This window comes from Microdochium trichocladiopsis (assembly GCF_020744255.1).
Source record: "Microdochium trichocladiopsis strain MPI-CAGE-CH-0230 chromosome Unknown B0I36scaffold_4, whole genome shotgun sequence".
In the NCBI taxonomy this organism is placed as follows: domain Eukaryota; kingdom Fungi; phylum Ascomycota; class Sordariomycetes; order Xylariales; family Microdochiaceae; genus Microdochium; species Microdochium trichocladiopsis.
In genome coordinates this window covers 1,742,039-1,766,242 of record NW_025763547.1, presented here as the reverse complement: position 1 = coordinate 1,766,242, position 24,204 = coordinate 1,742,039, and the positions used below count along the sequence as shown (strand labels likewise).

The 24,204-nt window shown below is 56.2% G+C and overlaps 8 protein-coding genes across 8 annotated transcripts; 2 read left to right on the top strand and 6 right to left on the bottom strand.

The window, feature by feature from the left end:
* Window positions 1-5,379: 5,379 nt before the first annotated feature.
* B0I36DRAFT_320783 (uncharacterized protein) lies at window positions 5,380-6,070 on the bottom strand. Its single transcript, XM_046153596.1, has one exon. The coding sequence runs from the start codon at window positions 5,916-5,918 to the stop codon at window positions 5,547-5,549; it is 372 nt and encodes a 123-aa protein (XP_046013936.1). The 5' UTR covers window positions 5,919-6,070; the 3' UTR covers window positions 5,380-5,546.
* Window positions 6,071-6,273: 203 nt separating this feature from the next.
* On the bottom strand, window positions 6,274-9,484 carry B0I36DRAFT_348212 (EXS family-domain-containing protein; the record flags this gene model as incomplete). The annotated part of the gene is made up of 4 exons (XM_046156661.1): window positions 6,274-7,040; window positions 7,094-7,388; window positions 7,587-9,382; window positions 9,445-9,484. 4 exons carry the CDS (start codon window positions 9,482-9,484, stop codon window positions 6,274-6,276), a joined length of 2,898 nt encoding a protein of 965 aa, XP_046013935.1.
* Window positions 9,485-9,882: 398 nt separating this feature from the next.
* B0I36DRAFT_320779 (family 18 glycoside hydrolase) lies at window positions 9,883-11,407 on the top strand. Its single transcript, XM_046153595.1, has 2 exons — window positions 9,883-10,239; window positions 10,316-11,407. Exons 1-2 carry the CDS (start codon window positions 10,195-10,197, stop codon window positions 11,261-11,263), a joined length of 993 nt encoding a protein of 330 aa, XP_046013934.1. The 5' UTR covers window positions 9,883-10,194; the 3' UTR covers window positions 11,264-11,407.
* Window positions 11,408-11,553: 146 nt separating this feature from the next.
* On the bottom strand, window positions 11,554-12,231 carry B0I36DRAFT_361817 (uncharacterized protein; the record flags this gene model as incomplete). The annotated part of the gene is made up of 2 exons (XM_046158547.1): window positions 11,554-12,158; window positions 12,219-12,231. The coding sequence occupies 2 exons, from the start codon at window positions 12,229-12,231 to the stop codon at window positions 11,554-11,556; spliced, it is 618 nt and encodes a 205-aa protein (XP_046013933.1).
* Window positions 12,232-12,578: 347 nt separating this feature from the next.
* B0I36DRAFT_361816 (regulator of volume decrease after cellular swelling-domain-containing protein) lies at window positions 12,579-13,702 on the top strand (the record flags this gene model as incomplete). The annotated part of the gene is made up of 2 exons (XM_046158546.1): window positions 12,579-12,859; window positions 12,916-13,702. The coding sequence occupies 2 exons, from the start codon at window positions 12,579-12,581 to the stop codon at window positions 13,700-13,702; spliced, it is 1,068 nt and encodes a 355-aa protein (XP_046013932.1).
* A 245-nt stretch (window positions 13,703-13,947) lies between these two features.
* B0I36DRAFT_105010 (general substrate transporter) lies at window positions 13,948-16,416 on the bottom strand. Its single transcript, XM_046147773.1, has 7 exons — window positions 16,198-16,416; window positions 15,708-16,144; window positions 15,303-15,642; window positions 14,862-15,243; window positions 14,744-14,766; window positions 14,537-14,679; window positions 13,948-14,460 (listed from the first exon to the last, which is right to left on the bottom strand). Exons 1-7 carry the CDS (start codon window positions 16,279-16,281, stop codon window positions 14,193-14,195), a joined length of 1,677 nt encoding a protein of 558 aa, XP_046013931.1. The 5' UTR covers window positions 16,282-16,416; the 3' UTR covers window positions 13,948-14,192.
* A 1,518-nt stretch (window positions 16,417-17,934) lies between these two features.
* Window positions 17,935-20,983, bottom strand: B0I36DRAFT_320772 (uncharacterized protein). Its single transcript, XM_046153594.1, is given in 13 exon segments — window positions 17,935-18,137; window positions 18,204-18,230; window positions 18,252-18,269; window positions 18,285-18,302; window positions 18,315-18,370; window positions 18,398-18,443; window positions 18,462-18,568; window positions 18,581-18,715; window positions 18,737-18,850; window positions 18,875-19,112; window positions 19,122-19,184; window positions 19,197-20,701; window positions 20,734-20,983. Coding segments are annotated over 13 exon segments (2,538 nt in total). The 5' UTR covers window positions 20,843-20,983; the 3' UTR covers window positions 17,935-18,035.
* Window positions 20,984-22,910: 1,927 nt separating this feature from the next.
* Window positions 22,911-23,635, bottom strand: B0I36DRAFT_348206 (uncharacterized protein; the record flags this gene model as incomplete). Its single annotated transcript, XM_046156660.1, has 2 exons — window positions 22,911-23,360; window positions 23,564-23,635. The coding sequence occupies 2 exons, from the start codon at window positions 23,633-23,635 to the stop codon at window positions 22,911-22,913; spliced, it is 522 nt and encodes a 173-aa protein (XP_046013929.1).
* Window positions 23,636-24,204: the final 569 nt, after the last annotated feature.

Sequence of the window (24,204 nt, the reverse complement as noted above, 5' to 3'; positions counted from 1 at the left end):
GTTTTGGAGCTGAGAGAGAGAGGTCATACACTACTACCAACGACTACTGTGAGTCAAGAAAACTAGCTCCATTGTAGTGCCCGAAAAAGGCTGCATGGCTGTGTCGGTTTTTTGGTCGTCGTGGTCCTTTCACGAAGCCTTGGCAAGCCTTCCACAACCTCTGCCGGCAAAGGGAGCTAACTTGGATGCGCGCGCGCACACACACACACACATTCACACACACACGTGTGTGCGTGCGTAGCCGTCTCGGGGCTTGCTAGCCACACGAAGACATTGTGATGCCAACAGAAAGTGTCAGCAGATCAAAGCCAATGGGCTTGCCTTTTAACCTTTCTGGTGTTGAGCTTTCTAGCTCTCTTTGTCCCGTCCCCCGCGCGTACGCCGGCTCCCCCGCCCTTCCCTCCAGTCGTCTATTCCATGCAGGGCCTTTGGGGCAAGGGAGCTTCAGCTCTTAGAGCTAGTTTGAGGCATACGGCTGACTGAGTTGGTCTTTTAAGGTTGACGCTGCTCCAAAAAAAGAAAAGAGAAAACTTGGGGTAGCTCTGTGGCTGGGGCTGGGCTGGGCTGAGCCGCTCTCGATGACGACCTAACTAAGTTGTCGGCGCCCCGACATTCGCTCTTCTCAACAAGGCTGGGTGGGCGGAACGGGCGCCCCGCGCATTACAAGTACCTACTTAGGTAGATAGCTTAGACATATACCTTAAGCCATGGGGAAAAAGCGCGGCAATCTAGAAGGGTCTTTCCTTTTTGATGCTCCATGTTCTTTACTGATATCCTTGCCTCTCTCGTCAATCTACCCAAAGCGCGGATAGCATGGCGGTATGGGCGGACAGATGATGCAAATCTGTGATTTTTTGTATCGTGCATGAGGCATTTTTTTCCGTCCTGGCAGCAGAGGCCACGTTTAATTGCAGACGAAGTGTCATAGATTCAAGTCTTTGGTCATCAGTCGGGTCTGCACCAAGTCATGGCCAGCCCATCAGTTACTTACATGTGGATCGGCCGACAATCGCCGGGCAATGTTTGACTCGAGCTGGGTGGGCTCCACTCCCGCCGGCCTGCCCTTCTGCCAATTGAGATCAAAGGGACGGCGTTCTTTGACACGGCGGTCCAGTTGATCCATTGCCCGCTGCAAGATGAGGGTGCAAGTGATTGACTGGTTGCTTCTTCTCAACGTTGCGAGGGAAGTACTTCGCTGTCCAGACACGGAGTTGCATCCTCCGCCACTCCCTCAAATGCTGAGGCCCTCTCAACTCGCAGACCGCCATGTAATAAGACTCTGCGATATAGCGGCTGGAGGCCACCAGAGTCGTGGATAAAAGTTTTGCGGGTTGGGGAGGGAGGGAGGGAGGCTGCTATACCGCGCTGTGTTAAGAGTGTTCGGCCACCGCCATCCCACCCCCCAATTGGCCATGCGCGCCAAGGACCATCCTTACTTGGAAGAAGTGTGCTCTTCTCGAGTCGCGAAGGCCAGTTGGCATAGATGCAGAATGTCTGATTGTACTTTTTCGCCCGCATTGTGCGGTCCCGGATGTTGTCTGTGGATGCTCGCATTCGGCCATGCAAGCCCTGTTAGGTCATTCCATACCTCAAACCAGAACCCGATGTCTCCCTTCCCCGCCTCGGATGCAAGACTCCATTGGAGTATCACACCAACAACAGGTATGCCATTTGAGCCAGCGGATGCTTGGAGAGGACGATTTGATGGCGTGAGTGAGGCAATCACTCTGCAAACATACCCTGGCTCTTGACTGGCTCCGTACAGATATGCAGATAGACGATCAGGCCCATCTCCCGGGACCTTCCCTGTGAGCTCGCACACAGGCCCATGAACCCTTTGTCTATTCGTCAATGCATGCAGCGCAGGCAGACACTCGTCATGTGCCGAACGGCTGCAAACTGTACGCAGACCTGCATTTTCCGCATGCGTGGTGCCGAGCGCATTCGAGTGCGGCAATGGTAGCGCCAGCGACGAATGGGAGGGTACACCCGTTGCAACTGTAAATCTTGAGATAAGCAGATCCACGACACCACCACCACCACCACCTCTGTTGTTGTCCTCCATGACTTCAGACGAAACTGAGACACTCTATGGAGCCAGCCATAGGCCAGAGTTGGGATGCCCAGCGAGCAGGAGAAACGTCACGGGCTGCTGACCCTAAGGATTGGGTGGTGGTGGTGGGTGCCGTGGACAGGGGTAGTGGATGGGCAGCCGCCATCCTGGTCCAATGGCTCCATATGTTCTGCAGGCACACAGGCACACCTGGGGAGGAAACGCAACGTGCCCCTGTCCATCACTGCTCTGGAGCGAGCGGTCGTGAAGTTGAGATCTCCTGATCGGCTAGCCTGCCCCTCTCTCTCTCAGCTTGCAGATGCACCGGACCGGCTGCCCTCGACTGATATGCTTGCATTCACTCGTCAAGCGCACCTGCAGCCATGCTGGGGCATGCGACTCTGTGTGCCTGCTGCAGTGTTTTTTGATAGGCAGGTCATATTGTCGTAGACCAGGCAGGGTCAATGTGCTCATCTCGTGAAGGGCAGCTTCACACCCCCAAATCGCCCTCGTCAAGGAACGCTCCACGACGGAAACGGCGACGGACTTCTGGCGAGTGAAGCGCTCTCAACCACGAATAAGCCTGCCGGCTAGCCCTGGCCCTGGCCGGCCTAGCAGAAGACGTGCATGATGGCGCCCCCATACAAGGTCGTGCGTGCATGGACTTCTGCGAAGAACCCCGGTCGCCGTCCCACAAGCTAATCTTTGTGGAAACCCTTCTTAGTCATCGTCGTACACCGCTCATCGCTCGGAGGAAGATTTGTATTTTCGTCCTGTGGACAAACGCAAACATTGCAAATATGCAAATATGTTGATTGCAATCCACCGGTTGATCGCAAACGATGGCTAGAAGTGGATTTATTCGCGATCATCGAGACCGGCATGACCGCCATCGGATGGGGGCCTTTTGGAGCGTGCAAAAGACTGGTGCACAATATGGCCATAAGAAAGTTTGCCTCGTCGTGACCGCCGTCGTGGAGACTGCTTCGAGACCCGGCGGGACGGAGGAAGCGCAACTGTAGCCAGCCATGGGAGTTGCGGCCGCGGTGGCTTATACGCGGTAGATGCATAATGGTCAATTTGTTAGTTGGTGGCAGGCCGGAGGGAGTTCCCAAGGTTGCGGGCGGAGGCGGGAGCTCCGGGGGTAGAGTTTAGTTTAGGACGGACGGAGGAGTGTGAGGAAGCTAATGCGGCCTTGGCGGTTTCTGTGGGGCCGCAAGCTGGCGGCGGAGCGCAGAAGCAGCTGCAACTGCAACCGTGTCACTCGCCCGCCATCCCCGGCAGCGTTGCCTTCGATTGCCGTGGCCGCTGGATGGCAGCCAGATGGCCATGTCACGTAGCATGTCGTGCTTACAGTCGTCCCAAGAGCCAATGCAGGTCCTCGAGCCTGCTTGCAGACGAGGTTGTCGTCCGATATGCATTGCTGGATGGCTGCTCAGTCTGCATGTAACCTCGAACGGGCATGGCTCCCGACTCCGCGACAGTGTGTGTACTCCCCGTAGACGGCACCGGCAGAACTGGAGACTGCCCGCAACAGTCAGCTCGACGGAGAATATGCATCTAGACAATAACACGCCCACCCGACGGGAATCTGGCGATTGCATCATCGATGAACCTCATGGACCGCCAATGCGCTGGCGGAAAGCCATACCTGTGGGGGGTTGCCCATCCACTTGCCTGTCTGGGCCGGCCGGTACCAGCTAGAGTGCCCTCTTTCGGGACCGCAGAGGCAAAAAGGCAGCTCTAAGTGTCAAATATGTCAGATGGGCACGACTCGCATCGGCCTGCCAGGCCCCAAACGGCAGGATTCAAGGTTTGCCATGTGCTCATCCAGCCAGGACCAGACTTGGCCTCGGCGTGTCGGTGGCAGCCCTCCGATACTCTAAAATGCGGAGAAGAGGCACGACCACTGCAGCTCTGGATGTTTCTCGCCCGCTCGAGATCTCTCTCCGATTGGAATACCGCCGGAACCGCGTCCACGTCCCCGTTCATCGCATGAATCAGGCGCCATCGTCAAGATGGCTCGTGGCTTTGTCGGCACGCCACACCACCTGGAGATCTTGATCAGCATACGCGTCGAGATATCAGCAACAACCATAGCGGGTCCTTGCAGTTATCCCAAATTACAAAGATTCCCAGCTCCACGGACCATGCGGGGGGAAGCCATCTGCTCCGCTGGCTGGCTGTGTTCGGTAGGGACTTGCACACGTGGGCGGGGCGATCGCCTCACTGATTCGACTTTGCTGATTGGGGGTCCTCGTGGACCAAGTGCCCCCACGAGACAGATCAAGTTCAAATTGACGAAAGCAGGGTGAACCTTGTTGACGCGTGAGTGCTTGAGGGTGGCGACGCAGCCCAACGACGAGCTGCCATTGCCAGGACGGGCTGCGCATTGACGCGACAAGATGGAGAACGTCAATGCATGCATGCAAGACGATAAACGATCCTCGGCACTTGCAGTAGTGGCAGCAGCAGCAGCAGCAACGGCCGCCCACGTGGTGGTGTTTGGCATTGTGCTGCCCCTCCCGCCCCTGTGTATGCGAGTCAAAGTGCTACCAGAATAGGAAGGCACGCAAGATCAGCTTGCCCAGGTGCTCTCTTGCCAGTCTGCAGGTGTCTTCGAGGAAGCACCAATCATGCTACAACTGGCCGCCAATGTTCCTGGTGATGCGTCCATCGAGTAGTTTGCAACTATCCCAAACATGCACTCTTCAACCGCAGCAGGAGCAACGGCGGCTGACGCTGTCCAGCCGAGTCGCAGAAGCGTTTCAGCCAGCCCGGCTCGTCCTGGGTCAGTGTCACGGCCAGCTGTGAAACAGTGACAGGCGATCCCAGAGGCACAGCAAAGTGCCAAGTCCAGCACGTTTTTTGGTTGTTGTTGCCCCTGTCACAACCCGTTGCGACCCAGATGTGTTTCTTGATTCCCATCATCACCTCGCCCTCGTTTCCTGTTTCCTGTTTCTCGCCTCCATCCTGCATACCATGCCAGCCCGCAGGCAGTGAACGCCCGCCGGGCGCACAGCATATCGGAAACAGACAGGCAAGCCTCGGGCGGTTTCAGGTCCCTCCAGAGCCCTAGCCCCGTCCTGCCCACTCCCCTTGACCTTGTCTTGGTTCCTGGCAGCCACAAAACCCAGCAGGGGTCCCCCGTGGTTCATCACCTACGCTAACGGCGTTAGCGCTCTGGTCCCTGAAGCCGGATCAACTCGTCGAGCTCGTGTCAACTCATGGGGAAACACGAAAAGCCCACATCGCGCCGCGCTAGAAGGGACGTGATCGTCCTTCTCGAAGCCCTCCTCTCCCAAAGACGGGCGCCGGCGGAAAGGGCGGCGACGACGACGACGCGCCTTTTTTTTCTTTTTTTCTTTGGGACGCGGATCCCGGGAGATTGATGTTCAGGTAATTACGGCTGAGTGGAGTGTTGCTTACACCAAGTACCAACCTAACTCAGTGAGAAACCGAACATCTCGTGTGTCCATAGCCCTGAGGCCAGTCAGTCAGGCCTTTTTACGCGAGACGCGCTCAGATCGCGCGCTCGCGCGCGCGCAGGCGGGACTCTGGCAGAACGACTAGGCGCTCCGAGCTGTTGTTCAACGGCCGCTACTGCTCGCGTGATTTCCCCATGTGCCCACCCGGAACCGCCGACGGTGAAGGGGCCCTGCATAACGGCCGAACCTACACGCCTTTTTATGACCGGGAAATTGAGGGTAAAACGCCTCCTGCAGCTCACGATCACGATGAGAGAATTCTTTTCCAAGCCGGGCATAACGGCTCCTCTCGCGGAGTGTATCATGGCCGATCTGAGCAGGCCCCATAGGAGAATGAAGCGAGGCATTAGCTTGTGATCTATTCTTGGTAGATTCATTGGTTTTCAAACGGTTACCGAGAATGCTGCCGCAAGTTACTGCTGTAATAGCAGGTTGTGATACACCAAGATGCCATCAAGGTCCTGAGTATGCGAAAAGAGGTACCCTTCAGTAACACCATGTCGACCACGTATGCTAGTTTCAGTTATGCAATAAGCTAGACTTTTTCAATATGGCATCCCGCTGTATTGTTTCATGTTCTTGAGGGTATTTCGCCAGGAGATTGAAGTCCAAACTCATTTATTTTAGTCTATCCCTCCGAAAACGCCTTGTAGTAGAATATGTCTGGCCATTCCGGCCAGCGTCCTTGAATGAAATAGCAGATCATATAGAGCAGATACACCGTTGACAACTTTACTCAGCATCGCTTGAGTCTTCCCTTACAAGCCCCTCGACACGGCGGATTTCGAGCCGCTCGTTGTGGACGCTACCACTCTCGTCATCATCGTCCTCGTCGTCGCTGGGATTCACAAAGTCGCCGTCAGGCGCGACATCGCCATGTGTGGGCGCGTACTCGTCCGGCCCGCGCCGCTTCTTCTCAAAGTCCTGCCTGTGAGCCGAGGCTATGATGTTCCTAATCGATCTTGCCCGGTTGAGCTCCGGCTTCCGCCAGCGCAGCGTCCCACCGCCACTCTCGAGGGCCTCGTCACTGCGAGGCTCCTCTGCCGGAGCGGGACTGCGCATGCTCGCGGCGGCACCGGTCCCGTGGCCTGTAGTAGCTACTCGGGAAGTAGATTGGCGCAGCGAAGCGCCGCCGCCGCCCTCGTCTTCGGTGCTGACGCGCTCGGTGAGCGGCTCTTGCTGCAGCCGGTACGGAAGAGGTACGTCGCGACTGGCCTTGTACTGCGCGACGTTTGAGCAGTGCTCGTTCTCGACACGAAACAGCGCCCACATGCCACGACGCAGGACCTCGGACAGGGCCACCAGGAACGAGACGATGGTGCTGTGCTGGGCGTCGTGGGTGAAGATGGCGTAGAAGATCCATCCGAACCGCAGGATGGGGTCGAGGACCATGATGGCATAGTACATCCAGCGCCGCTTAATGGCGAGGATGTCCCTCAAGAAAGGGTAGCGGGCATCTGGCTGCAATAGAGAGAAATCCATGAGGAGATCCCAGATTGCTGTTGCGCGTTAGCGGGGAGGAAGACCATAGCAACAATGCTTTCTGACTTACAGCAATAGATACTGTTGATGACTGAGAACGTCACGAACAGCGAAAAGTTTGCGGTGGTGCCATCGATACGATACAGAGACAGCGTGACCGCCGCCATGATGGACATGGCATACTTGCCGCAGTTGACAAGGTGCGGAAAGACGTTCTTGGTGTCGTAGTAACGACGAATGCACTGCAACGCGCGCCATATCGGCGGCAGAGCGGCAAAGAACCCCATCAAGCGTGAGTGATTCGAGTTGCACTGAACAGGATCGTTCCAATAGTTGGCATACAAGCAAAAGAACAGTTCAATATTCTGCACAGGTTGTCAGCAGATGTGCTTTTCGTTTGGAGGACCTTGCTTGTGCTTACACAGGTTGCATATGTCAATGAGCAATACATATCGCCAAGGAAAAAGTCACGGAACTCGACGGGGTATAATCCTGCGAAGAACAGGCGATACTGCACCGCATTAGTGACCAGATCGTGGCTCGAGATATAAGTCGGAACTTACATGAGCATAAGCGAGCCATCTTCGGCTCTTGTACCAGAAAACCGGCAGAGGTAGTAGGATGATTAGGACAGAGAGACCCGCAAGGACTACAGGGTAGTAAAGATGCATCTGAGGTATATGGATGGCAAAGTTGAGCCAGTAAACCACTCCGAACAACATCAGGAAGAAGCTCGGGAAGGACGCCAACTGTCTCCAGTCCAGCTGATTACGAGCATCAAATTCGAAGATGAACTGATAGTTCACCTTGTTGGCCGTCCACATGTAAGCGTCGAGACAGAACAAGAAGAACAAACAGAGAATCAAGAAATAGCCGCCGTAGATCTGCAACAGGTAGCCAGTCTGTTGTCGGACGATGGGGTCCGCATCAAATAGTTGCTGCACGCTATACACAAGTCCCTGCACAGCGAAAACGAGACCGATGCCGATGCACAGTCCATTGCGGAATGTCGTGTCAGACTCGTCGCCGGCTCGCTTGTGCAGTCGACGTAGTTTGCCAGCCGCAATCTTCTTGTTGCCCTTTTCGAAGTAGCGAGCATAGAGATCCTCGACTGTTCGAATATGGCCGTCAATGATATCACTGTTGACGAACCAGGCTTTGTTGACCTTTTCGTTCATGAAACGATAAGGCGGCCTCGCGTTGACGGCCTTGTCGTACTTCTTGTTGAGCTTGCGGAATGCTGTCCTGTTCAGGATCGCATACGACTTGAGAAGTTCGAGGCCACGGTAGAATTCTTGCAGCGCGAGCTTGAGCTTCCTCTTTGCTGTTCTGTACGGGACGTCCTGAGCTTCGGGACGACGGATATAGTCCCTCGCTCCGTCGCGGCCGTCAGAAGCAAGCACGGGAGTTTGTGGCATCTTGGATAGAGCCTTGGAGTTTGGCCCAGGCTTGAACATTTTGGATTTGATCGGCTCGATCACAAGCCGGCGCGCCAAGTCCTGGTCACTCCCGTTAAGGTTGTGGTTCGACTGGCCATGACGCTCTTTTTGCTCGCGAGCAGCCGCTAGCTCTGCAGTGCGCCGATTCCGCATTTCGTGCAGCTGTTGCCGCAGAGCAGCAAGCCGATCGCCGGCCTGGTCTTCTTTGAGCTTATAGAAGGATTCGACCTTATCGAGTTCGCTTTCCATGAAATCAAAGAATTCGCGCTCACGCTGGCGCACCTGGTCCAAAGCTTCCATGCCGTACTCGAGCTTGTTGCTCTCGACCTTGCTCAAGGGTCCGTTGGTGGAGAACAGTCGCCGGACCCTTCCGGGCGGGACTGGTCTGGCATTGATTGTTGCAGGCCGTGGCAGACTGTGAAAATGCGAGTTTTCATTGCTGGCTCGTCCTGTCGAGCTGCTTCGGCGGAGACCCGGCGGGCCTGCTGCTACATCTGCCGAGGTCAGATCGTCCAAAGAGGGCGCATCATTCATAGCGGGCCCTGGCAGCTCGAATCTCGTGCGTTCACGCGTGAGGTTCGAGTTCACTGTTTGAGGAGATGGGCCGATGCTCCCATAGTTTGGACCTGTGGCGGATGACCGTCTGAGCGACAGTTGTTCTGGAGCAAATTGCTCATCAAGCAAGGACGCGGGCTGACCTGCAGCTAGACCAGTCCGGGTGGTCGCGGCTCCATGAGCTCGCTGGCGGCCATTCTGGCGAGACTCCTCGGGACTATCAAAGAAGGAAGGCGTCCTGTGTGGTGGGATCTCTCCTCGACGTCCAAGTCGGGGAGTGTTGCCAGTGGCCCTGCTGATGGCGCGGGAGACGGCCTTGACATACTTCTTGCCAGCCTTGTAGTTGAGGTACTTTATCCTCCATTCTGCGTGCCGTGATTAGTGATTGGGACATGGCAAAGGGCTCTGCGCGCGGATCTTGTCTCACCAGGGACCAAGTCCTGCTCCAGCTCTTTGGCGAACTTCATGACGTCAGGCTCTCAATCGACCCTGCGGGCTGCGCCCAAGCATGATGCGCAGTGTCCGTAGGCAGTGCCGCTGCGGGATGCTATCCTCGCAGGTCGAGAGGTGCCTCACGGGGACTGGGGGAAAAGGTTCAAGGGCGCTTTGTTTTTCCCAAGGTTGCGTACAGAAGAAAAGTCGAGGCTAGCCCCAATGGTGACTCTGGTGTGCTTGGGGACTGCTCGCATGGACTGTTCCCAGCAGGGCGTGGTGTGATTGGCTGTCCGCAGAACAGCTCTCGCGCTAGGCCGGTCTCGGTACAAACAAACCGGCACGGGCACTCGCCCCTATGTACCTTAGGTATGGGAACTGTGAGATGACCAGGATCTGGCCCGGGCACACGGCTGACGAAACAACACCTCGCGGGATTACCGATCACACGTTCAAGCAAGGCCTTAAGGAAACTCAGGGACATACCCAGTGAGGGCCGCCATGCAGACGTAAAGTCAGTGAGCTGTCTAGGGAGCCCGCCGGCAGTTGGTGTCACTGTGACGTGCATTTGCAGGACCCCTTGCGGGGATTGGATTGCGTGGAACCTTTCATGCTCCGCTCCAATGACACACTTTACTCTTTTGAGAGCTTCAGTTCAGCGACAATCAACGCCCTCCCTCGGCCCAGAACATCTGCCATCTCGTGGCCACCAGCAGCGTCAGCCGCTGTTCAGCAGCCCTGAGCCATGGGCCACAACGGCGTGCCCCGTTTGGTCGTCTACCATCAGACCGTGAGTCGGCCGATCAAATATGAATGAGTTGCGCGCGTAGAGGGGCTCACCCGCAGCCGAAACCGTCCCCGGGCAGACACACGACCCCAGTGGCAACCTCATCTCCATCCTGCCTCTCATCACCAGGCCAGGCGTGTCCGTCTCCCACCTGATCATCGCAGCCATCCACATCAACGAGGACCCAGATGGTCTCACGCTCAACGACCATCCCCCAGCCCACCCACGGTTCGCATCGACCTGGGCCGAGCTGCGCGTCGCCCAGGCCAGCGGCATCAAGGTTCTCGGTATGCTTGGCGGCGCCGCCAAGGGCTCCTACACGCGCCTCGACAAGGCCGAGGCCACCTTTGAGACCTACTACCAGCCCCTTTACGCCATGATCAAGGAGCGCGGCCTCGACGGCCTCGATCTTGACGTCGAGGAGCCAATGTCGCTCGCCGGCATCATCCGCCTGATCGACCGTCTCCGTGCAGACTTTGGCCCAGTGTTCCTAATCACCCTCGCGCCCGTCGCGGCCGCTCTGCTGGACTCTCGTCGCAACCTGAGCGGCTTCGATTATGAGGCCCTCGAGGTCATGCGTGGAAAGCAGATTGCCTGGTACAACGCACAGTTCTACTGTGGCTGGGGCGACGCGAGCACGCCAGTCATGTACCAGATGTGTCTTGCTCGTGGCTGGATGCCGGAGAAGGTTGTCATGGGACTGGTCACGACGCCTGCGAATGGAGCTGGCTGGGTCCCTTTCGAGCTATTGGGTTCCAGTCTCCAACTGATCAAGCGGTCCATCCCAAACTTTGGTGGCGTGATGGGCTGGGAGTATTTCAACAGCAAGCCAGGAGACACAGCCAGGCCCTGGGAATGGGCGGAGCGAATGACGGGCTTCCTCGATCGGACGAAGCAAATATCTGTGGAGCTGCCAGGTTCCAAGCCTGTCCAAGCTGAGTTGGATCCTGACAAAGAAGAAGGTGCTGAGCCAGAGGCTCCCAATGCTTTTGACTATCACTCAGACGGACTCGAGGATGAACAATGACATCAAGTTCGGAATGTGCCGTTGACTCGTAGTCCGGCCAGACGGTCGTACAGACGTCAAATTTGGGCATGGCTTATAGTACAAAAGCGGAACTACTCAAAACTAGATTCCAATTCAAGATGATTATATTCTGTCGTAGTGCGGTAAGAACAATATGAACGCCCCAGCGCCGCAGTATGCTCCCCATGAAACACGTAAAAGAAATTTAGAAAAGGAATGGCTGTGTCGTGCTTTTCAGGATACAGCCTGCCACGAATCCAATCAAATCCCCCGAGACTGCCTCTGCGAGCTCACTTGCCTGCGAAAGCGCGATCCAGCTCCGCACCCTGGTCGAGCTCGCTCGCGCCTTGCCGCTCAGCAAGGCTCATCTCTGCAAACTGCCCAGAGACATCCGCGGACGAAGACGTCCCAAAGAAGACACCTGCGCTACCTCCGCCACCAGCAGCAGAAGACATCATAGGCACGCCCTCTGCCTCGGCGGCCTGGGCCTGCGACTTCTCCGGCTGCAGCAGGTGCGTCTCGCTGTCGAGCCAGCCGGGAGCCACGCGGCGCTTCTCCGCCAGCTCGGCGTCGCGGATGCGCGTCTCGAGCTCCCGCAGCTCGCGGTCTGCGTCCTCCTTGAGCTTGGTGAGGTGTGCCTTGAGGTTGTTGCACGAGGAGATGATGTCGTCCGGGTGCGCGGCGTGGCCGCCCGTCGGGGAGACTATGTATTTTGGCTTGTTCGTGCCTCCTACGCCGCCTGATGGTGACGATGAGGATGCGCCGGTGATGCCGGTCACAGGGACTGGTAATGTCGACGGCATGGTCCGGTAAGTGTATGGCAGGGTGGTGGCGGTGGGTAGTGAGACGAAAGGCGAGACGGTCAAGGGCACCTGTGCCAGGAGTGGATGTGTGCCTGGCGACGGAGTTAGTGGCGTGTGATGCGGATGGTATCTCAGGATGATTAGGTACTTACGTTCGTCCCTCATTTTGATTAAAATGCAACTCAACTCGTCTTTCAAGCAAGTCGTCGTGCCTGGTATATGATGAAAGTGAGATGACTAAGGCTCCAGCAACCAATGCGGCACGAGGGGCATGGGCGCAACGACGTCCGCTGGTGGTTGGCGCTTATCGATACGCTCAAAGAGCTGCCCCCCACCAGGCTGCCAGCTCTCAGTGAGCAGGAAAGACATCTCATAATAAGTGAAGCTCTTCATAAGGTTTCACTGGTCAATGGGTAGGTCTTTCTGTTGACTTTTGTGAGCGGATACTCCCATGCAAAAACAGCAATCAAACGTCCATCATTACTGACGAAACATACAGAATCACACAAGCAATGTTGGCAACCGTCATAAAAACCTGCCCCTCGGCAGAGACCGACTTTGAGCAACTCAGCGAGTACCAGTCGCAAACTCCACAGACGTTCTTTGACGGAAAACCCGTCCTGCACGCCCATGACAAGCATGTCAAGGCCTGGGTGTCGGAAGAGCAGCATGAGCGCCTATTCTTCTTCTCCAAGGACTCGACGAGGCCGAGTTCGCCGCACAATGCCGCGCTGGAGGGCAACGGGCAGGGCATGGTAGAGGATTCCCAGGTCGAGGTCTTTGTTGCGTCCAAGTACATCTCTGTCTCTCTTTCCCCGAAATAGTGGCTACATGCTGACCGTCTTGCAGCAAGTTGACCCTCTTCTCTCGCGGCACCGGTATGGGTATCGAGATCCCCTACCCAGCTATTACACTGCACGCTGTCAAGCACTTCAAGAATCTCGGTTCTTCCTCTTCAGAAAACGCGTCTGCAAACACTGGCGCCTCCTCGCCCCCGCTGGAGGAATTTGATGGAGTGTACATGCAGCTCGAGTTCTCCGACACCAATGCCGGCGCCGATGACGATGAGTCGTTTGAGCCCATCGAGCTCACTCTCGTGCCGTACGTTCAGGCCCCGACACAGCCAGCGGACTCTTCCGCGGCAGCACAGGGCACCAGCAGCAGCGGTAACGCGGACAGGACGAAAACGCTCTTCACCGAGATATCACGGTGCTCGAATCTCAACCCGGACCCGCGCGACGGCGACGAGGATGACGACGAGTATATCGACGACGAGGGTAACGCGGACAGGATAGTCTTCGAGGGCGACCACGAGGCGCAGTTCGAGGTTCTGGACGGGTTCTCGGGCGCGTTCCGTGGTGATAGCGGCGGTGGTCTGCCGCCGCCCATGCCGGGCAGCTCCGGCTGGATCACCGCTGAGAACGTGGATCAGTACTTTGACGCTGAAGGCAATTGGATTGGCGGTGGCGATGACGAGGAGGGTGGCGTGAGTGGCGAGCTTGGGGAGGGAGCAGGACGGGTTCGTGGTAGGGACGAGGTTGAGGGAGGCGAGGCCGCAAGTGGTCAGAATGGTGTGAACGGTCATCATGCCGATGAGGATGGCGATGGAGATGCCAAGCGGCCTCGGGTTGAGTGAAGTGTGATTCAGACACCAACCTTATGTCAAGGCATTACAGGAGCATTGGCGACCACTCCTGCCCATCATTGGCATGCTCCTCGCCTGTAATAGAGCAGAAGGCACGCGTGTTTTGACGGACCCAACGAACAGTCAATAGCCCCCTTGTGGTGCCTTCCGCCCAGTGTCGTAGGGCTTTTGGTCGATAATAAAACACACTTGTACCAGATCGTGATATTCGATCAACATAAAGACAAAAGCTGGACAAAAAACGATTATAGTGCAGGTCACAACTGTCTCGTGTTTCAACAGTCACCAGGAAATAGTTCACATGAAAAGCTTGTGTCAAATCACAGGTTTGCACTGCAAGCGTACATGTACAAGGAGGCCAGTAACATCTCCTCTTCAAGAATATGCACATATCCTGCTCGTTATGCCTCCACATCGAAGCCCGTCCACCGCCCGAAAGTGCAGCTGGACAGGTCACTCTTTCCAAGTGCCCAAATTTATCTCACACCTGGCTGTGATGCGACCGCACAACCCCGTCAGAGCTGTGCTCGCTTGGGCTGTCGTTGCGGCCATGATGGCCAGCGCCTCCGATGTTCTCGCGGTGCTCGGCACCAACGTCGCCGCCTCCATGAGACAAGTGCTTCTTGTGCTCCTCGGTCTCCTCGTATGCGATGAGCAGTTCGCCGTGCTTGCCGTAGCGTCGGGGCTCCTCGCGTGCGATACGCACGACGTCGAAGTATCCCTTTTTGCCTTGAGTCTTGTGGAAAATGCTGAATTCGTAGATTGGGAGAATGATTAGTATTGGTGTCTTGCACACTAAGGAAGAATGGGATGGGGGAAGCTTACGCGTCCATCTCCTCGAGCGACCGTCCAGCAGTCTCCGGGTAGAACAGGTAAATGCACGGGACGATGGCGGCGTTGATTACAGCAAAGACAGTGTATGTCTGGTAGCCAATACTCGCAAATGATACCGGGGTCACCATGACAATCTAGTTCAATTTCTTGTTAGCACTGAGTTCAGGGTGATAACGACAAAACTCGGGTCAAACTTGCCAGAAAATTGAAAATCCAGTTCGCTGAGATGTGAAAGTCAGGTCAGTGCTTGAAAGCCGCAGTCAAGTACGTTGCACTTGATATTTCTGCATGACTGCTAGGATCTGGCAACACATACCTGACGTGCTCAGCGCATTGGCTGGAGCTCTGATCCTGGTGGTCAGGACCTCGGTCGGATATAGCCACGACATGCCAAGCCATCCGATGGCGAAGAACGTGTTAAAAACGAAGAGGAACACAATTGCTGCAATCTGGCATGCAGCGTTCTCTGGTTTCGAGTTGACACCCGCGAGAATGGCCATCGTGGCAGCCTGTCCAATACTACCGAACAACATGAGCTTGCGGCGACCAACTCGCTCCACGAGGAAAACTGCTGGCCAGCTGGCGAGGAAGTATTCTGTGCCGTTGAGTGCTCCGAGTAGGAGTGACAAGAAAGGAGAGATGCCAAGGTTTCTGTAAATAACGGGCGCGTAGTATGTGATAAGGTTGATTCCGGAAATCTGCAAGGAAAATCAGGGATTAGCACACGCTCTATCTGAAGGGTGCCCGCACTGCTTACCTGTTGGAAAACCTGGCTCCAGTATGCCAGCATGCTGCGGTGAAAGTTTCGATCCATGTCGTTGGAGAAGAGATCAGAGAACCTGCCCTTGGCCATTTCAGCCACCGTTTCTCGAATGGCGATATACTCGTCCTGGACGATTTTGTCCGAAATATCTACATCGTTCAGCAAAGAGAGGACCTCCTTGGCCTCATCGTCCCTTTGCTTGAGCACAAGCCACCGCGGTGACTCTGGGAGGTTCCAGATCGTAGCAAGGATGGGAATGCAGAAAATGAGCTGGAAGGCGAGAGGAGTGCGCCAGGCCGCGGAGCTTTGCACGAAGCTAAATCCGAGGTCGACCCTGCGGTAAAAAGAAGTGCTGCATTAGACACCGACACATAATAAATGCCAAGAGCTTTCACTCACCAATAAGAGATCATAACTCCACAGGTAATCAGGGCACCTTCAATCATGACCAATTTTCCGCGGTTGTGGGCATGGCTCGTCTCAGACTGCCAAGTAGGCACGGTCGAGGTATTACCGCCGTTTCCAAGACCAGTAATAATACGTCCAATGATTAGCTGCTCCATGGTGGTAGCCGAGGCTTGGATGATGGCTCCGACGACCATGATTGACGTGCCGAGCATGATCATTCGGCGACGGCCAAGTGGGTTGCCGATAAAGATGGTTATGCAGGCGCCAAGGAAGCAGCCGAGATTGTATGAAGCCACGGTAATGCCTTGAACTGTAGAGCGGTAGGAAGACTCAGCAGGATCTGTGATGCTCGGATGCTCTGGCCATACTTGCGGGAACACCGTCAAGAACTGTTCCATGGTCAAAATGCCCCCGGTGACTCCTTGATCCTATACATAAAGTCAGAATCGCTGAATACGTTACAGGAGCAGGGAATCCGTGCAAATCCGAATAATAAAAAGTCAATGCCGGCAATTATGCTCACGGCATAATTGAGCTTCGTGCCTCGAAGCCCGAAGTACGGCATCGTGATCGGAGGTGGTTGTCGGTGGGTGGGGCGGAAGTTGTTGGTGAGGGTTGCGGTTGAAAGCGTCTGCCACGGGGAGCGACTTCCATTGACCAATATAAATGCTTGTTTGAGACAATTCGATAAAGAGAAACAGAAGTGTAGACTGTTGCAAGCACGTGGGAAGCGTGAGACCAGGAAATATCCGCCTAGACGAAGACGCGGACAACCCGCCTTATGTATGACCTACGGATCGGCAACAACGGTTGTGCAAGCTAGCAAGACATTCAATTACTAGGATGAACCACGCTGCAGTAAAAGACAGGGGAAACGACCGATGGGCGGCTTCGGATTGAGATCCGTATTGGTGGGTGGTTCACCGTGGAGAGGCGATCGCCCCGGAATGCTTCGCAACCTTGTTAGTCAACCACACCCCACAACCATCCCCACAATGGCATGACGGCAGCACGTCGGCGAGGCGACATCCATGTACGGGGTGGTCCAAAGGGGACATTCCGGTCGGTGGTGCCTGGCTTGGCCTGGCTGGGAGGGCCAGAGATCTAGGGCCTCGGAGGCATTGGGCACACTCCGAACGGCGGTCTCCAAATGCGAAGGTGTGGGCTAGCTGTGTAAAAAGAGGAATGACGACTGCATCGTCGAGACAGTGCCCTCATAAAGCATGGTTGTGCTCCATGAGGTAATGCAGGGCGACCAAAAGTTCTTACGGGAGCCACCCACTTCAGTGTGATGCTCTCTCACACCCGAATAGAGAGTTCTGCCTCGCTGTCGACAATAGCAACATCATCATCCCCAATCCAAGCAATTGTCCTCATGGAGCCACAGGCCGGAAGTCAAGAGGGCGCGAGAGCGGAATTGGCTGCAGAGTGGCAGGCTCTGGTCTAATGGAGATTTCCGCACCATCAGAAACTGGGGTCGGTACGTCATTGGGGATCCGCACATTAATGCGAGTCATGTCGCACGTCCGCGGCCTTACGAAGTCCATTGCCTTCCCAGTACGGAACCCGACTCACAGACTTATTACGAGTCAGCAGATTCTCGTGCACCCGGAAATGCTCACCAACGTTCCGCTCATACTACGAAACGGCGAGTCAATTGTGTTGTGTCTGCACCGGCATGGTTGGCCGGGACGAAGCAGCGAAGACGGAGATCGCCGGCACTTGAGCGCCACTAGATTGAGCTTTGGGGCACTACGGGGGTTCTTTGCGGGGGACAAAGTATATCCTGCGCTCTCCACACGCCGGGTTCCCCGAAACGGCAATCCGGGCAAGTCCAGAAATATCGCCGCCTCGAGACCGCAACGCTCTGGGGCTGCTGGTCACCCTTTGCCATTCTTGTCGGTAGCCGCTAAATGGCATTTGCCAAACGACCTTCCATTGTGCCTGCGGAGTGCATAGGATTCAGGGTCTAGGGTCTCCTCGGGTGCACGCAGGAAGCATGGCCATCGATACTCGAGGCTCACAGTAGATGGCACGTCCACGTCGAGATTCTTCCCCAGACTTGCGGGGAACGGATCTGGTCCGCACAACCTAGTCGTGGTCCTGGCTGCCGAGACAGTTCAGACTGGAAGCCACATATTGCCCAGGTCACAAGTGGCTGCCAACCCATTGCTCCTCACCTTATGATCACAGCCTAGCAACCCTGCACAAATAATCTCGGAAGGAAGGAATTGCAAGATTGGCTCTCTCATCAAATTTATCCTCTCTTCTATTTACCATCTGTCTGGTGCCACATGTCCTGGCTCTAAATGTTGCGCGTCATAGATTATTCTCGGCCTTGAACTTGTCCCAGCTCTCATTCAACGTCGCAAAGACCGTAGCAGCGATGAGTTGAACTTCTGTGCTTGCTCCTTGTGGTAACTGCAATCATGTAGGTTAGTACGCATGTTTTTTTTTCTCAAGCGGAAGCGGGTGTGTTTTGCTCACCTTATCGGGGTGGCATTTGGCAATGGCCTTCATGTAGCTGATCTTGACCTTGTTGGCCAAAACCAACTCGTGCATGTCGACCTTTTTCCAGCCACTGCCCTCCCACAGTACCTGATCAAGACTGCCAATCAGAGCCCGCAGGTTATCTCTCTTCCCATCCCGCCATGCTGATATGCGGGCGTCGATCTTCTCACTGAGAGCAAACTTCTCGTCGTCCGCCGCCTCGGCGGCCTTGTTAGCCTCTCTCAGCCGCTGTACGGCTTCTGAGCTCTTCTGCGGCGTGAGGTCTGACATCGCGGACGGCTTGGGACGCGGCTTGGCTGCTTGCGGGGGCTTCACTGGCGCCTTTGGTTTCGGGGCAAGTGCTTTCTGGCAACGCTGTCGTCCAGCAATCGCAGTTGCGCCACCAACGCCGCCTTCGACAGCAAGTTGCCAGATGCTGGAAGCATCTGCCCATTTCTCCATTTGCTCTAGAGCCTCGGCCTTCCTGCTCAGCGCTTTTCCGTAAAGATCTTTCATGTCTCGCTCCTCACCAGGCGCGACCGTCACCTTCTCACCTTCGCCCCGGGATGGGCCAATGATGCCAATGGCAGCATCCGCATCCGTAACGGCCTGCTTGGGGCTGCCCGTCTTCAGGGCCGTCAGGGCTCGGTTCGCGAGAATCACAATACACAAGGGGTGTGATTGGGGAATGCCCGACAGGGCATTCGTGTACGACGTATGCGCCGCGTCATAATCACCACGCTTGAAGTGTGCTGTGCCTTCATTCCGGTGCCGTGCTGAGACTTCCAGAACGCCGGGAGATACCGGCGGCAACTTTCTCAGTGTTGGTGGTGGTCGTGTGACAATCGGTTGCGACGAAGCAGGCCTCGAGGGCTTCGGTGGTTGCTGAGCAGGCCGGCTCGCTGGCTGGGATACCGCCTGAGCCCTTGGCGGGGCGCTTGTTCCGAACAGCAGATCTTCTTCCGGCTCAGGGGCAGGCTGAGGCGGTACGGGCGTTTTCTTCCTCCTGGCCGGACTGACGTATGCTTGTGCGCTCTGCTCCTCGGCGGCAAGTTTGTTGAGTCTGGACCGAGAATCTGGTGGTGGTGTGGCAGTCTGCTGCCACCTGGCGCCGTTTTGAGCCGACGCAGGTCTACTAGGTAGCGTGGGAACACGGTCTTGCGAGTTGGGACCTCTAGTATTGCCTGGTCGCGGGGGTTGTCTAGGCTCAGGCCGGCCACCTGACTCCAGCATCATGGCTTCATCTGTGCCGGCTGGTTGCCCGCCCCGTGCTGGCATATCTCTAGCCTTCTGGGCATCGCGCATCCACTTCGGCTGGCTCGGGTCTCCACCATCTTGCTGGAAGTCCGCATACGCCTTCTGGACCTGCTTCTGACCCGTCTTCCACAGAGAGTTGGCTGTCTTCAGGAAGCTCGAGCCGACTTGTGCGGCCTTCTTGGATAAATCGTCACTCGTGTTGTTAGAATTGGCATGGTAACGATCACCACCCCTGTCGTCATTCATCCAGGCCGGACTCCCATTGCGCCGAGCCTGGGCACCCTCTCCTCCCCTAACACGATCTGCTGGAGAATCGCGAGGTGTACCCTTGTCCTTCCGCGCCTGGCGATGGGCGTCGTCAAGCAGCCAGCCGACAGCAGCCTGCACGTTTAAGCCAGCACCACTCTCGGTCAGGCCACGCCGAGCATTCTCAGGCGTGAAGCCCATGTCGACAAGCTCTGCCACCGCCTTGTCGAAAGGGTCTGATCCTCCACCTGCAGATCCTCGCGCAGGACCAGGCCGCTCGTCATCGTCATCGGAGGAGGAGTCCTCTATTGGCTTTGGTGTCTGGCTCTGGAGCTCTTGCGCTTGCGTTATCTTACGGACCTGCTCCACAGGCTTACCCAAGTCGCCCAGAAAATCATCATCGTCAGCGGCGGGGGCTGCGTGCTTTTGCGCTGGTACTGGCTTCATCTGGTTCAGGCCGAATGGGTCGTCATCATCATCCCCCCCGAGGCTCGTTCCACCCTGTGTGCTCTGCGGAAGGGCCCAGGCACTGGAACTGCTCAGGTCGAGCCGGCCCGCATTGGAAGGTGTGTTCTTCCCAGAGACACCGGCAGAGGCCGGAGGCGGGTAGTGGCTTGACTTGTCGACCTTGGTGTTCTTGTTGAAAGCGGCAAACAAATCGTCCTCGTCATTATTCGGTGGGAGCGTGCTGCTGGGCGCGGCCGGGAACGCGGCCGGAGAAGCGGTCCGAGACGCCTGGGATGAGCCCTGGCCCAGGCTATCCCAAAACTGACCTCCGCCATATTGAGACTGAAGTGTGCTCTGCTGCTGCTCGGCCTTGCGCCGCTTCTCGTCCTCCAGCTGCTGTTGCCGCTCGCGGAGGCTGAGGTTGGTATTGCTCTTGGCGCCGCTGAAGTTGACAAGATTGCTGAAACTGTCGCCAGCAGGCTTTGAGGTGACCGACTTTGGAGGCTGGAAGCCCGAACCCTGTGCGGAGAGAGGCGTGCCGCGACCTGACGTCTGTGGTGATGGGGTCGGTCGCAACGAGGGATAGGAGGCGGGGGCTGTAGCGGTCGGGAGGTCGGGTTGGTGTAGTTGGCGTTGCTGGTCGACGCCGCCGGCTTGGACCAGTCAAGTCCCGAAAGATCATCCATCGCGGCACCGTGTTGAGGGGGTTGTCATGTCATGAAAAGCGATTGTTTGTATGCCGTGTTCGTGGCATTGTCTGGTCGTAGCTGGTTGAAGCTCCGTAAAGCAGGGCCGCATCCGTAGCGGGCCAGGGAACCAAGGACGGGTGAGGGTCCAGCTCAGCAGCGTGGGGTCAACCCTCTTATGTAAGCCGAAGCCGCTCTCAGCCCACCGCCAAAGACCAACATTGGAATGTGGTGTCTCAACAGCATCGAAAATCTTAGGCAGGCAGCGGCGGTTGTGCATTCAATTAGGGACTGGTTGAACTTGAATTTAATGGGTATGCAAATCTGTCTGAGGAACGTTCCGTGCTCATGGTGTTTCTGAATGCAAAAAAGTATGAAGAGGAGAGAAAAGTTGATGCTTCTTCGCACTCACGAGTGCTGACCCTGGCGTTTATTTCATAGTGGCATTTCTCTTGCTGTGACTTGTCGGTCCTTGCCACAATTCGACAATGCAGTCATTTCATAGTCTCCATGGAATACAGTTGTGATTCTTCTCCGACGTCGTATTGAAAGGGTCCACCAAGTCCCCTTGGGGCTGGCTGGAGCCTGTATCGCTTGCAAGTACTCTTGCGGTTCATCCAAACAAATAGTTTGGACGCAACTTCACGATATGCAGCTGTGTACAAATACCACGCCTTATCGCTAAGCGTATTCACATCTAAGAAGCATCATGAACGTCACGGCCGATTGCACGCGCTTTGGCCACTTGACGTCAAGCTCATGCACGCAGAGAGGAAGGATAAAGTGCCCAAGTCTCTAACGAGAAGTCTTTGCTACGATGGCATCCGGGTTGCTGCTGTGCATTTTCTTGACTCATGGTCGTGTGAGCCCTGATTTCTCTGGTTCTCAGTGACCATGCAGCGTTCGGCTAGTTACACCCTATGCTGTACGAGTATGCACAGATACCATGAGTGCCTCCCATGAACCGCGTACATTATCGCCGAGCTTTAAAGAGCGATGCAATACTATGCGATCGACAACTGAGATTATTGGTGTCCGAAAAAGTCGCTTCCTTGGCTTGGCACAACGCCGCCCAGCCTCGCATTTCTCACGATGTTGTCCATCAAAGGGTGAATGGTTGAGTCACCCTTCCACCCGCCACAAGGCCCGACATTATAGCAGTGGTAGTCTCATTAGTCACATCTTCAATTACTGGTGGAGTCGTTGAGCTGATTGTGCCATTGCTTTCGAATATGCCCATGTCCCTTGTGCCAACAGATCGCAGCATTTCATGTCTTCGAAAATTGACCAAGCGAGTCAACTTCGGTGCTGCGGCGAGTTGTGTTCTAGAATCAGCTGAGGGTCAGCCCGCTTGGGCCTTAGGAATCATTGACCCCAAGCTGCCAAAATTGTTCCAAGTTCTTGGCTCACTTGGCAGACCTCCAAGGGGGCGGTGGCACAGGAGCATGGCCTTCCCCCCAAGATTGCGCTCTTGATATCGGAGAGAACATGCAGGCAATATGTTACCAAAAGGCACAGAAGCTCCTCTGCGCGCGGTCGCATGAGTGTGCAACCCCCGAGCCACCCCATATGCGTGGCTCATGGGCAATCTGGCTAATCTCACTTCCAAGGTTCAAAGTTGGTGCAGCAGGGCCATGGCCAGATTCATCCAATTGTGCTGTGCAACCTTCCAAGGCCGCCTTTGTGCCTGCGGTGCACAAACGGTGCCAGCTCGTCCGATTGGCTGGGGCGCCCGAGATGGTGGCACCTGCTCGGCGGATAGAGTGGACGCGCCTGCCACAACGGGGCTTCTGAGACACAGGAGGCGGATGCTGATTGGGCAGCAGAAAGTCGCCATGAACCAGCCCCTGGTGACTGCCGAAACACTCTGCATCATGCGCCTTACCCCTTAACTTGAGGCCCGCCCGCCACACGTTCACAGGAGAACGGCGGAGGATCTCGCGGCCTGCCCGCCTCTGACAATTTCGAGCGATGCAGCCGTGTGCCGTTGCGCGTGCATGCGATCCAGCAGAGCACAGCATTTGCTGCATCGCGCACGCGGACCAGACACTAAGACGGAATGATCTGGTCATTTTGAGCGCGGCGCGAAACATGGTGTTAAGGGCCGTCGCACGCCTGATGTCGTCACTGGCGGAGACCGATGACCCGGTGCGGTAAGGTACAGATTGCGATACGCGGGCTTGCGATCATTGCGATCACTGGTGGGCACATAGGGACGACTGGACAGTCGAGGCTGACGAGGCGTCCTAGGCCGCATGGTGACGAATCCGCCCGTCCACGAGGCCTGCGCCCGGCCCATGACGAAAGACAGCGGAGATGGCAATCTTGGGGCAGAGAGTGGGAGATGGTGATGGGCGGAAGGGTCCACTGCCCAGCATTGGCTGCCCGATTCGTGGGGCGCTCGGGGCGTAAGCTCGAGATGCCAGGCAAGTAGGGACGAGCACGGTGTGGCGTCCTGCACCTTGGAGTTCTGAAACCCAGCGTGCTGTGCATAGAGGTCGGTGCCCGCACCACGTGGCTGCGGTGCTCATGTGAGTACGTCCAGGGAAGTTTCGATATCGACTGTTTCCGCCATCAACAAAGATAGACCCTTGGTGGCACACTTTGTATTTTTGTACTTCCGAGCCAGCATCCCGCCATGTCTCATTGTCTATTGCTGCCTCTCATGTGACAAAGAGCATTGTTGGCCCATCACACGGCTGTCGGCGATCATAGCCCTACCCTGGTAGGGCCGGGCCCTGGCAGTAGCGCCACCATCGCAATGTGGTTGGCTCCGTCATGCAAGGGTTTCATGTCAGTCCACAGCTTCCAAGGCGGCGGGAGCGTTCTTGCGAGCCAGCTTTCAAGATGAAGACAAGTCACGGTGTTTGCGTGCCCCTTGAATGTGCAAACGAAGAGGCACGGTAGCGACGTGCAAGCAGCCTGGAATGGTTCTATGTACTACACAACTCCTCGTGCTCGAGTGCCTGCCTCAGCCGTGCCCCATGCGTTTAACTGGCCATGATAGCATGTGCGGGGTTGCCACTCGTCTACATATGGCGTCGGCGATCCCTATTGTTCTCCTCCTGTGCCTGACATTGTGATGATCTGGGGATGGAGCATGTTGTCGCTGGCTGGTGCGCCCGTCTCAAGAAGGGCCAGGAACACAAATATAATTAGAGCGTTGAAACAAATACAGCAGTCTGTTATACTTGTCCACCGCGGTCTTGGCATTCCTCTCTGTGGGCTGGAATCGAGCGGAACCGACCTGTGAAGCCGGAAGATGGGAGTGCCAAGCTTCGAGGTGGGCTGCAGCCAGTCTGGCGGTCGAGCGCTTGGGCGCCGCTACCAAGTGGCCCGGGATCCCCTGGCAGGTTTCCGCC